The following is a 13,246-nucleotide window of genomic DNA, read 5'->3' on the forward strand; positions in this document are numbered from 1 at the left end:
CTTTTTAATTGGTGCTGTCAAAATTAGCATGTTAACGCAAGCGATTAATTTTTCCAGTTTAATCGGCGTTAAAAATACTCATAAGTGCTGCTTTTGCCTCTTTTTATTCTTGACAAGAGGTGCATTTATTTAGTCACTGAACGTTTTTACGACCACATCAAATGGGACTTTTCAGACGCGTACTCCAACTTCACTTCAGCGCCAGGTGATTGAGTAATTAAAAATATTTAACAAATATTAAAAATATACTGACTATATGTTTTTTTCTACATTAATTTGAAGATTGAATGTGAAATTATTGCAATATAAAAGTATATCTAAAACTTTAATGTTACGTGGAATAAATAGCAATTAATTTCAGAAAAAAAAATTGCAATTAATTACTTTGTTTTTTTATTTTTATTGGCCTTTTTCATGCTTTTTAATGGACAGGACAGTAGAGATTGACAGGAAAACATGGGGTGGAGAGTTGGGAACGGGATAGGGGTCGGGACTCGAACTTGAATAAGAATTTAGCCGTTTGATATCTGCCATTGTTTGACTAAAGACTCTTTTTGTCCGTTGATTTTAACTAAACTACCACTGATAGATGTGCTGTGTTTTCTTTATGCTCTGGAGGCTGCTATAGAGAGCGCTGTCTTGCAGTGTTGCCATGTCCTCATATTTACAAGCACTTACAAAGCTAGGCACTTTATGGAGTTAATATGAGATATATGATTTTTTGTTGGTGCTATAAAACATAAAGCATTTGGGTGTTTTAGTGTCTTTTGTGCTTGTCCTTGTTTGTAGTTTTTTCTATGAAGATCCGGCAACACTGACACTTTACCGCAGGGCTCATGAGTGCAACTAGCCCTGTGTCAAAATGTGCTAAGATTAAGACTTTTTCACTGTTACTTTCTTGCATCTCACAAACAGACAAAATGCGTTTAAATACTTTAAAAAATATTTTTAGGAAGTTAATGCGGTTGTCAAATACGGATGTCACTCCCGTATTTTAGTGAATGATGTGTGTACAGAACAAGATTAAGGAGTAAAAGGTGAATTGACAAACGAATTTAGCTGCAGTGTGTACGTGGCCCAGTTTTAATATGTGACCCTGGACCACCAAACCAGTAATAAGTGTAAATTTTTCAAAACTGAGATTTATACAGCATCTGAAAGCTGAATAAGTAAGTTTTTCTTTGATGTATGGTTTGTTAGGATCCATAGGGTCCTGAGGGTGCAAAAAAATCTAAATATTGAGAAAATCGCCTTTAAAGTTGTCCAAATAAAGTACTTAGCAATGTATATTACTAATCAAAAATTAAGTTTGATATATTTCTGGTAGGAAATGTACAAAATATCTTCATGGAACATGATCTTTAATTAATATCCTAATGATTTTTGGCATAAAATATAAATTATTTTTTGTAGCTATTGCTACAAATACACAACATATAATATAAGACATATTGTTTTTATAATTTACAAAATATGTTCTTTACATTTAACTGCAAGTTGTCATATAAATCTGATCAAATTTTAAAATTTTGGCCCAAGACATCATTTATATTTGGATTTGTTTGATCAAAATACAGTATAACTGTGAAAAGAAAAACAAAAAAAATTCTTAAGAAACATTTTCTTATATTATCAATATTATCAAAACAGTTATGCTGCTTAGTATTTTTGTGGAAACTGTAATACGTTTTTTTCTTTTTCAGGATTATTTGATAAAAATAAGTTTAAGTTCAAAATAACCACATTTACTTAATTATTTGAAACATTATATATGCATTTACTGTCACTTTTTATCAATTTATTGCACCCTTGTTAAATAAAAATGTTTCTTACTGACCCCACACTTTTGAAAGGCAGTTTAAAAATAATACAAAAACTACAATTTTTCTTCACATTCTTTATATGTTCCTCAGATCTTATCAGAAGCATGAAGCAGAGAGAGGGCAGATCATCTGGATCGTGATTAGAGAATTAGATTAGTAGATGAACTATCTGCCGCAGCAAGTCAATTACACACTGGTTTGCTCTTATGATAAGAAGTGGGAGATGTAAGAATGATAGGCTGAATCATATGCGTATAATTTATTCTCATAAAGACCAAATCTGAAGAGATGATGTCGATTTTTGGATGAAACAACCATCATTTTGTAATTATTTTTTATTAGATATTCACCCTCAGTCATGGTCTGGAAGTACATCTTGCCACTGTACCGTCCGAACCCTGCCACCGTACGTGCTCGGACCTGGAAGACGTAGATGCCTCCGGGTTTGAGGCCACGGATGACTGCAGTGTTGGTTTGACTCTTTATTATGGAAGAGTTATGCTCCGTCTGGTCCTGAAACAGAGAAATTACCAAAAAAGGATAAAGACATCAATTTTACAAATCCAGTGGCGTTTTGGTCACAGTTTTTCACACCAGAGGACATCACAAGAGACTCAGAGGTGTACATATGGCTCTCTAACAGGGCTATCTATCTCATCAAACCCCATCAGGAGAGCTCGACTGAGGGTGCTGGGCAGAGGAACGGTGGATGACACTTTCAGGCCAGCCACGATTCATTAGTCTGGGCTGAAAGCTGTGGCCATTGTCGCGCCGCTTGAGTGTCTGTTTGTGTAACCGAAGAAGAGAAAGAGTGATCGCGAAGGAGAAGCAGAGAATGTAGGACTCTGTGTGTGTGTGTGTATACATGTACTTCTTGAGTGCTCCGCTTTTTTCCTGTCAGCTCTATTTCTGAGCTCTGTGATGTGAGCTTTGCTGCAGTCGGAGAAGAGTGTTTTGACAGGCGGTCCTCAGCACTGTCTGAGAAAGGAATTATACTGAGGAAAGAGTTAGAACAGGAGCAGAGCCCTGGGGACCGTCAGCTTGTGTATGTGTATCACAAGCAAAGAAAGAAAAGACAGAAAGTATCTGTCAAACTATGCGTGTTGTATTTAAGGGTGTGGCTGCCTTATGTGTGTCAACCAGCGAAACAAAGCGAGGCTGAAAGAATATCGGCATACTATGTGGCCGTGAGTGTTTCTCAAGCATAAGTTAGCGTGTGTGTGTTTTTTGCGGCCCGCGCTGACAGAGAGGAATCTGTAAGTGAAATATTTTTTTTTCTTTTACTGCAGTGAAATATCTCTGTTATTTTAGCCACTGGTCTCCGGATCGAACCACAACAGTCTTTTGCAGAGTGACTGCGTTTGTAATAACGCTTGACAGAACAAGAGTTGGCTATTTATATCCAACAGCTGCCAAAAGCCTCAATTAAACAGCAACTGTAAATGAACAATCATTTTCACTAGGAACTTCAATACATCAACATTAATAATAATAATAATAGCAATAATATATTAAAAATGTAAAAAAAAAAAAAAAAAAAGGTAATCTAAATATTACGATGGCGTTTTAATGCCATGTTAAAAATACAAAACTTCAAATTACAAGATTCAAGAATAGTAGAAATATTTAGAGAATAAAATTGAAAATAAGAGAATAAAGTCGAAATATTTGGAGAATAAAGTTGAAATTACGAGAATAAAGTCAAAATATTTTAAGAATAAAGTCGAAATATTTCAACAATAAAGTAAGAATTACAAAAATAAAGTGTAATTATTTCAACAATATAGTGAAAAATTATGAGAATAAAGTCAAAATAATTTAGGAATAAAGTCAAAATGTTTTGAGAATAAAGTCAAAAATACGAGAATAAAGTCCAAATATTTTAAGAATAAAGTCGAAATATTTCAACAATAAAGTAAGAATTATAAAAATAAAGTCTAATTATTTCAAAAATAAAGTCAAAATTATGAGAATAAAGTCAAAACATTTTAAGAATAAAGTAAAAATATTTCAACAATAAAGTCTAAATGTTTTGAGAATAAAGTCAAAAATACAAGAATAAAGTCTAAATATTTTGACAATAAAGTCAGAATTACGAGAATAGTCTAAATGTTTCGAGAACAAAGTAGAAATTTCAAGAATAAAGTCAAAATGTTTCGAGAATAAAGTCAAAATTACGAGAATAAAGTTGAAATACTTCGAGAATAAAGTCAAAATGTTTCGAGAATAAAGTCAAAATTACGAGAATCAAGTTGAAATATTTCAACAAAGTCTAAATTACGAGAATAAAGTCGAAATATTTTGAGAATAAAGTCGAAATTCTGTGAGCTATTGGCACTACCTGTTGCTATTTTTACTGCAACACAACTCAGAATTAAAAAAGTGTGAAATCCACACTGAGAAACTCCTTCAGTGGCCGCAGCGTCATGATAAGTGTCAACATGTTTACATTCTGCCAGGATGGCATCTAGCATTTCTTGTCTCTGCCATTTGTAAGCTCTTTTAGTAGCTGTGGTCTGCTTAAAGTCTCAAAGGTATCAGGGCTAAAGTGGAGAGAACAAAGACGCAGGTCTTTAGGAAGTTGTATTCGTCCACAGACATCTTTACATTCTTTTCTGTATTTTATCAGTATTTTATTTTCCGAGTTGTGTATTTTAAGTTGTTTTGCAGTAAAAACAGCATCAGGTAGCGCCAAAATCCAAAATGTGTATAAAACGATGCAGATTTTTTAAAATAACGTAAGTATTTCATGGGTTTCCTACTACATATTTCAGTAAGAGATATCATTTATGTTATATTTATCCATACAGTCTTAATACCCAGGGTTTCTTTTAACAACAACAGCAATTTAGTCACCCTGTCACCCTGACAAAACCGAGAATTATTAATGCACGCTTATGATAATGTTAAATGACACTGCATGCATTCTGCATTAAAAGTGTGTAACATGCATTAGACTTTAATCAAGTGTGTTTATGTGATACCTTCTCATAATACTGCAGCTCATAGTCCAATATGACCCCATTGGGCTGGTCTGGCTGGGACCAAGAGAGAGTGATGCTGTCAATGGTGCGACTGACCTGATGCATGATAGACACCGTAGAAGGAGCTGAAAAAAAAAAGGACAGAGGCATATTAGACACAGAATGATGTAAATCAAGTTGCGGATCAACTTACACATGCTATATGTATAGTGACAGAGGCATTAAAGCACATATCCTGGTGTGTGATTAAACAGATGTAAATTACACTGCGCTGAACCACATAAACAAGGTGGCAACGGGAATTTCCAGGCCAGACTCGGTCTCTGTCTCAATCATTGGTCACGGTTCCTCGACGTGATTTAATCTAGCCTGAAATCTCTTGTTATAGTCTCCTCAAAAGGAAGGTGGACTAATTTTGTGGTGTGCTGAAAACAAATAAAACCAGGTGCAATTTCTGCTCATGAAAACCACAAGTCTGGTGAGCACAACTGGTGTTTTGTGTCTTTGAATTTGCGAATTATAGAGTTTATTTTTTTATCAGCGTGCTTGGTAATTACGGAGGAAAGAGTGTCAAACCCTATATTAGTGGCTGTGTTGTGTCGGACTTGTTCAACCTGACTGCCATACAAAAGAAAGTTCCCCCCATTTATTAGCGAAATAAAAGTCTAGGGTGTTCCTAATAGCTATTAAGCATTAGACCGTGGCATACCAGTTCAGAAAAACTCAATGGAGATGCTCAGGAACAGTGTGGGGTTTGGAGAGGCCGGGATTTATGGCCCTTGCCGTTTCCAAGGCTCAGGCCCTTTAAGACACGGGCCTCTCCTCCGGCACGCACTTCTCTATGAAAAAGCCACTCTGTGGGAAAGCCCGTGGCTGCTATCAGCTTGAGCTTACGATCTCCAGGGTTGAAGGAGAGCTTAAGTGGCTTATTCGTGTGCTTATTTCCCGCTCTCGAGATCCCAGAATGAGTTGTAAATCTGTCTCAAATGCACAGGTGATAGAGGAGGTCTTTAGTCCAGTGCTTAGAAGAGTACTGTTCATTTTCAGCAGTTTTTCTCCCTAAGGGTAGCAACATTTTGGCTTAGAATTATCTGTGATTAATGATTTAATTGTCTGTTATGTTCATGTTACTTACAGCATAGGGTTAATATACATACTCCTTAATATAAATAATAAAATGTAAGCAAATAAAATAAAATAAAATAAAATAAAATAAAATATAACACCCTCTTTATTGCCAGGCTAAACTAAACTAAAAATTTAATTAAATAAAAAATGAAAAATAAAATCTAATTTGTCCAACCTGACTTCTGTACAATAGTCTCCCATTTATTAATAAAATTAAAAAAAAAAATAAAAAATAAAAAAGTAAATTAATTTAATGTGACTGAATGAAACAAAAAACTTGTCCAACCTGACTTCTGTACAAAGTAGAGTTAAATAAAATAATAATACATTAAATGTAAATCTCCCAAGAAATACGATGCACAAAATTTCCAAACAACAAAATGCATAAATTGTGAAACACTTTTTAATGTTCATTAACATTGTGCCAAAAGCTTTTTTTTTTTTTTAAGAAATGAATACTTATTCAGCAAGGCCACATTAAAATAAAAAGTGACAGTAAAGACTTTTACATTGTTACAACAAAAAATTAAATAAATTAGGTTCTTTTGAACTTTCTATTGATCAAAAAATCATGAAAAAAATTATGCTTTCCACAATACTAGTAGAAAAGCACAACCGTTTTCAGCTGTGATGATATACACTGTTTCTTGGGCTGCAAATCAGCATATCAGAGTGATTTTTAAATCTATAATATAATATAATTAGTTAAATAAATAAATACATAAAATAAAATAAAATGAAAAAATAAAATTTGTCCAGCCTGATTTCTGTACAATACTCTCCCATTTATTAATCAAATAAAATAAAAGATAAAATATTTAAAATTAAAATTAATTCAGTATGTCTAAATGAAATAAAATCTAACATTTGTAATAATTTTTTAATAATCTTTTTTTTTCAGCAAGGCCGCATTACAATAAAAAAAGCCTTTTACATTGTTACATATATATATATATATATATATATATATATATATATACACACACATTTTAATGTTGATTAACATTAACATTGTGCCAAAATATTTTTTTTAAAAGAAATTAATACTATTGATCAAAAAATTGTGAAAAAAGTACCATGGTTTACACAAAACTATTAGAAAACCACAACCGTTTTCAGCTGTAAAAAAAAAAAAAAAAAAAAACAATGTTTCTTGGCCAACAAATCAGCGTATCTGAATGATTTTTGAATAAACTAAACTAAACTAAACTAAACTAAACTAAAATAAAATAAAATAAAATAAAATAGTACATAAAAATACAATTTAATTTGTCCAATCTGACTTCTGTACAATATTTTCCCATTTATTAATAAAATAAAATAAGATAAAATAAATTCATTGTGACTAAATGAAATAAAATCTAACTTGTCCAACCTGACTTCTGTACGAAGTAGAGTTCCCTTGTTTATTACAAAAATAACATAAAAATATAATAATTGCCATTTCTGTGTTTGCAATATATTATCTACAGTGTTTAATCTCAAATAATTGCGATCAGACAATTATGTAAAAATTGCTACAGGCCTAGTCTGCCCTGTGGCCTATGACCAGCAGGCGTTCATTTCTCCAAATATACTTATTGGAAAACACAGACCATAATGCTGAACAAACTGTAGTCTTGTTGTCCCTGCCAGTTAATAAATATATGCCAGAGGGTAATGAATGGCTTCCCATGACTCCAAGCACTACGGGAGGGCTTGTGAATCCTCTGTCAGTATGCACCGTCGTGCTCAGTCCAACCCAGCGCTGCGCAATAAAAGGCAAGCGACCGGCAGCATCTTGTCAACCTTAATGCTGGTGCGGCATATCAACAGAGGACTAATAAGGCAAGCAGTCAGGCTTCCTCAATGGGGAAGCGTATGTGCATCTCATTAAACACGAATATATATATTAAAGGCTGACATATGCGCTTTGTGTGCTGCATTTACATTGCGCCCAGCCTGTCTCTGGTAATCCAATCTGGACTAACGCAAACAGAGTCAGAGCATGTACAACAGCTCACAGGGGTGAACATATGCTGATTTGAGAGAGCTGAGAAGGCAGAATGTAGCGGTTTTCCGGTTACCGGAGGATGTTTTCCTCATGGCGGAATGACAGCCTTCCATCACAGAACAAATGAAGTAACAGTATCACAGGTGAAGAAAGTGCATTCACAGTTATAATTATAACAGCTAGTGTCTATTCTACTTTTGCAGAATTCCAGTGTTTCCCCACAATTACTCTCTATGGTACAGCTGATGAGGACTATTTATCTGCAAGCCTAGGTGCTTAACTTTTTCCTGGCAGACGGAGTGTTCGGACACATTGGAACGATCACACTCCACGCCGCACGCGGCCTCTGTGCGTGACGTGCAGAAAACATAAGCATGAGGAATAGATAACATTTGCATATGGGCGCTAAGGAAAACAACCAGATGGGATGGAACAGTCATGTTTAAAAGTTGGATGGAATAATGATGAGCTTATAGATACAAACGTATCCAAACAGTTCATTGGTTATTTATTCATCACAGTGCTGGGCATCAACATTTATATGAGCTGTTCTTCTGGATCTAATATGACAGACACTGGGTATTTTGCACCCTTTATATGACAATTACAGCATGCAATAGTTTCTAAAGCCATATTCTTGCCTTCATGCCAGTATATCTTTACTTCAACGTCTATAAGATCTGTCATAAATAATATACTGGGTTTACCGCATTAATTCCACTCATATAAGTTTATTGGTTTTTAATGGGGCATGGTCTTGCATGCACAAAAAACATTTCTTGAGATCTGATCCAATCGAAGCTGGTAAATAAGCGCCTCGAAGCTATTATAACTACAGCCAGCCATGTCAAGCTGGATACTTTCTTAGAATCCCAAGAAATACTACGCCCAAAATTCCAAGCAATAAAGTGCATAGATTGTGAAACATTTTTTAATGTTAACTAACATTAATATTGTGCCAAATGAAGAGTTTTTCTTTTCTCTTTCCAAATCAGCATATTAGAATGATTTTAGAAGGATCATGTGACACTGAAGACTGGAGTAATAGCTGAAAATTCAGTGCTGACATAAGAATAATATTCATTTAAGTATATTTATATAGAAAACAGTTGTTTTGAATTGTAATATTTAAAAAAATGGAACGGCAGGGCATATACAGGCCATTCTACAGAATTGGTGCAAATTTGGAAGCATCTTGAAAAAAATATGTCTTTTTCCACAAATTTTGTATGTATTATACAATATAATATTCGAGATACACATTTCTAGTAATTGAGCAGTTAATTATCATATTGTATTTTCTCATATCGAAAGTTTTGGAATATTCTTTCCCCAAATTTGTCACTACCAAAACACAGTAATATATTATTTAATAAGAAGGCTATTTTTATTTGCTATTTTATTAAAATGTTTTTTGAGGTAAATCAATACCAATTTTACCAATTACCAGTTACAATTTTAGCAATATTTAAAGTGTGATTTACGAGATTTGTTGTATTTTTAATTATTTGAATCTTTGTTCAAGGCAAAAGGTTGATCATATTGATTTTAAACTTAAGGATTCATTAGTTTAAATATACATTGAACCAAAAACTATCATAACATTTTTATTTTTGACAAAACATCCCATGTTTCATCACATGTTTGTGACTGCACATGCTCACATACTAAAACACTACTAAAACATACAAAAATATGTATGTAAATTTGCATAAATGTACAAAAATTTTGTTTATTGCCCCCAAATAAAGAATTATGTGTTCCTTTTTGTCACTACCGAAACTTCACCAAATGTTTTGGTCATGATTGTTTCGGTAGTGACAATTTAAGATACTTTTGAACATAGCTCAAGGATACTAATCAGAACATGGTTAGCTAGCAGAGTTTTGAACAGTTGTACATATTATATAAATACTAAATGTTATGGACTACTCAAAAACAATGGAATAAAATGCAAAAATGAGTTCAGTATCATTCTTAAAAGTCGAAACATAGGAGTTCGGGTTCGAGACAGCCACCTCCCAATTGAAAGTACCAAATAAATGATGATTTTATATATGTTAAGCTTACTGATATCTTATATATTATTGTGGGTTTCAATAGATAATAGTAGGATCTTAGTAAACATCTAAGATTCGAGTACTTAAATGCTTTTTAAATGTGTTTTTTAAGCGTGGGACAGCAGTTTGCACCGATTCTGTAGAATGACCCATATATGCAAATACTAAAAACATACACATACATTTATTAAGTCCAAGTTAGTGTCACCTGAGAATGTGTTTTTTATAGTAGGTGCAAAAAGAGTGATAATTAGGGACAGGGTGAACAGTGAGTAAAGAATGTGCAACCAAAAGCTTGGATTAATCATTATATAAAAGGTTCTGGCTGATGTAGAATGTTCTCTCAATCCCATTGGCTCTTCACTACGGGTCTATATAATAGGTTTTGAAGGCATGTGGATCTCATTTGGAGCCGAGTTGTGGTGTGGAAGAGCAACATAGTGATTTGGTAAGGTTGGTAGAAGTAGCCCTTACAGGTCAGTGCTTATAAATTTCATCCACCCCCGTCGACTCCCCTAGCCCCTTTTACGGTAAAACTTCCCTATGGCAAGTTTTTCCCAGCACAATCCGACAGCAGCTGCTGTTCTTTTACCTCGCGGGAGCGTACACTGCGAGTATCCCCTATTTACGAGACTCACGTCCAGAGAGAGCCTGAAAGGAGGGGAAGAACCAGCTACATTTGCATGTAACTTTTAGATTCCTTAAAAAAAGAAGAAACAGTGCGTCTGGCAGGCGTCCCTATATCCCATCTGTATTGGATTGAGGGTTTTATGTCTCCGCAGAGTTTCCAGTGCCGTAAAGCAGCGCACCCCCTTTTCAGTTCATCAAGCTTTAAACCATCTGCACTGGAAAAGATTGAAGCATTAATGTACTCGTACACACACCATAAGCTAATTCAAAAATAGGCACTTCAGCGTCTTAAGAAGATTGCAGACACTTACAGAGAGTTTGAGTCTAATCTGAAACCCTTTGCACAGTTTCGCCGCTCTAGGAACTCTGGTGTTTAGAGAGAAAAACCCGGGTAAGTCTGCAAATGGCAGCTGTCCAATGACGTGCATTAGCATTCCTTCTTTTATGCATAGATGCATAGTCAATGGGTATGATGTATATCGACTGCCATCTGACAGATCTCATGATCTTCACAGACAAGCAGAGGTCTGTTGGCACGTCACATCTAAACAAAGGAACCTGTTCTTTCTGTTAACAGAGAGGAGGACAAATTATATCAACTCTTATGATTTTGTTATCCTGCCATGACTTATTTAGGTCAAGACTAAGCACAGTGAGCTAATCATGTGAGCCCAAGCCTGTACATAATTTTAGCCAAGGATATTGCTCTGAAAAATTACCTAGGGAACTATTGCCTCCTAAAATGCTAATTTTATTTACCAAACTACAGAATACTCGCATATGCGACTAAATCTTCGACTAAATGATGTCTAACATTAGCCACTGGCTAATAAATTCTTAGTTTTCACATGCCAGTGTGAGAGTTGGAGGCTAAGTATAAGTTTAGCACAGATATATTTTCACTCTCCGTCAAGCGATCTGTGCTATTTTTCATTTCATCTTAATGTATGCACAGCATACCTGTATTTGTACTTTAGTGTGAAGACGCACGACTTGCCATCGCTTTGGTAGGAGTCTTACGCGCTACATGTAAATGATATTCTTTGTTGTATTTTCCTGTCAAAATAATGCAGTTCATTTTGAATTCTTTTGCTACTGAGAGCAACAAAAAAGATACTGCCGGTTTCTCCGGTAGAGGGTGGGTCTAATGCGCAATCGCAATCTTATTAGCTGGCGCTCGCCTATTATCATCCCTGTTTTGATTTTTTAGCAAATCAGTTTGAGCGAATGCAGACAATGCGATTAATATTCATGAGCCCAGCAGCTCATTCATCCTTAGAGTGTTTTATATTGTTATTAGTAGTAGAATTTGTAGTGGTATTATTTTATTAGAATTGTTAGTTTTTGCCCTTTTTTTCACAGAAACACTGAATGACCAACAATATCTCCACCACCAGTCATAAGCTCAGCTAAAATTACAAATATGAATTTATACATGGTTTCCAAGTTTTAATTAGAATTACTAAAGTTCAAGCATTGAATAATGCTAGATTATCATAATACCATATTATAATGCTTGACTCACTGATGTTAAGAGTGTACGTTCAGAAATTTAAAAAGCTATGCCATTTTACAAACATAAGCTTTTTATATACAGTCAAAAGTCAAAAGTTTACATACACTTTGCAGAATCTGCAAAATCTTTTCACACTGAGAGACTCATATGCAACTATTATAGAAGGTTCAAATGCTCACTGATGCTTCAAGAGGAAGCACAATGCAGTAAGAGCCAGGGGGTGAAAATTTTTTAATTTGAAGATCAGGGTACATTTAACTTATTTTGTCTTCTGGAAAACATGTAAGTATCTTCTGTGAGCTTTTAAAGGGTCGTACTAAATTAAAAAAATATGATATTTAGGCAAAATAAGAAAAATGTACACATCTTCATTCTGTTCAAAAGTTTACACCCCTGGCTCTTTATTCCTTTTTTTTTTTTTTTGCTTCTGGAGCATCAGTAAGCATTTGAACCTTCTGTAATAATTGCATATGACTCCCTCAGTTGTCCTCAGTGTGAAAAGATGGATCTTAATATCATACAGTTGTTGTTGGAAAGGGTTCAAATACATAAAAATACTGAAAAAACAAAAACAAAGAATTTGTGGGACCTGAAGGATTTTTAACTGTTCAGGACAAACAAGGGACTCATGAATAACTATCACTAAACCAAAAAAGCACAGCTGTGGATTATTCAGGTAACAACACAGTGTTAAGAATCAAACGTATGTAAACTTTTGAACTGGGTCGTTTTTATAAATTCAATTATTATTTTCTCTTGTGGACTATATGTACTTTTACTAGCGATGGCGATTCTATTGCCAAGGTGTGTGTAGAGGGTTGAAATCCCACGTAAATCTATAATTTTCATTTGCATATTGTCTACTATATAATGCCATGAACGTCCAGCATTATAATGAGCTTTCAGAACAAATTAAATATGAACAGAAAGCTCTGCAGTTTTCACTGGACTATAACACAGATAGCAGTGTGATGTTTTGACCTTGCAATCTATGTGCAGGGAGTAGAATAACTAAAATGAAGCAGAGGTTGTTTATTGTATATTTTAAAGCCTCAATGAATGTCAGGGTCATATCAAACTGTGGTTTCATACAAATTACACTAGACATTTGT

The 13,246-nt window shown here is 34.3% G+C and overlaps 1 protein-coding gene across 1 annotated transcript in view; it reads right to left on the reverse strand.

Moving 5' to 3' along the window:
- ephb2b (eph receptor B2b) overlaps nucleotides 1-13,246 on the reverse strand; it is a 184,062-nt gene that overhangs the window by 27,296 nt on the left and 143,520 nt on the right. Inside the window, 2 exon segments of the mRNA XM_051122263.1 lie at nucleotides 2,174-2,336; nucleotides 4,808-4,932. Coding sequence (XP_050978220.1) covers nucleotides 2,174-2,336; nucleotides 4,808-4,932 — 288 coding nt within the window.

The sequence above is a fragment of the Labeo rohita genome, chromosome 11 (assembly GCF_022985175.1).
Source record: "Labeo rohita strain BAU-BD-2019 chromosome 11, IGBB_LRoh.1.0, whole genome shotgun sequence".
NCBI classification, from domain to species: Eukaryota; Metazoa; Chordata; class Actinopteri; order Cypriniformes; family Cyprinidae; genus Labeo; species Labeo rohita.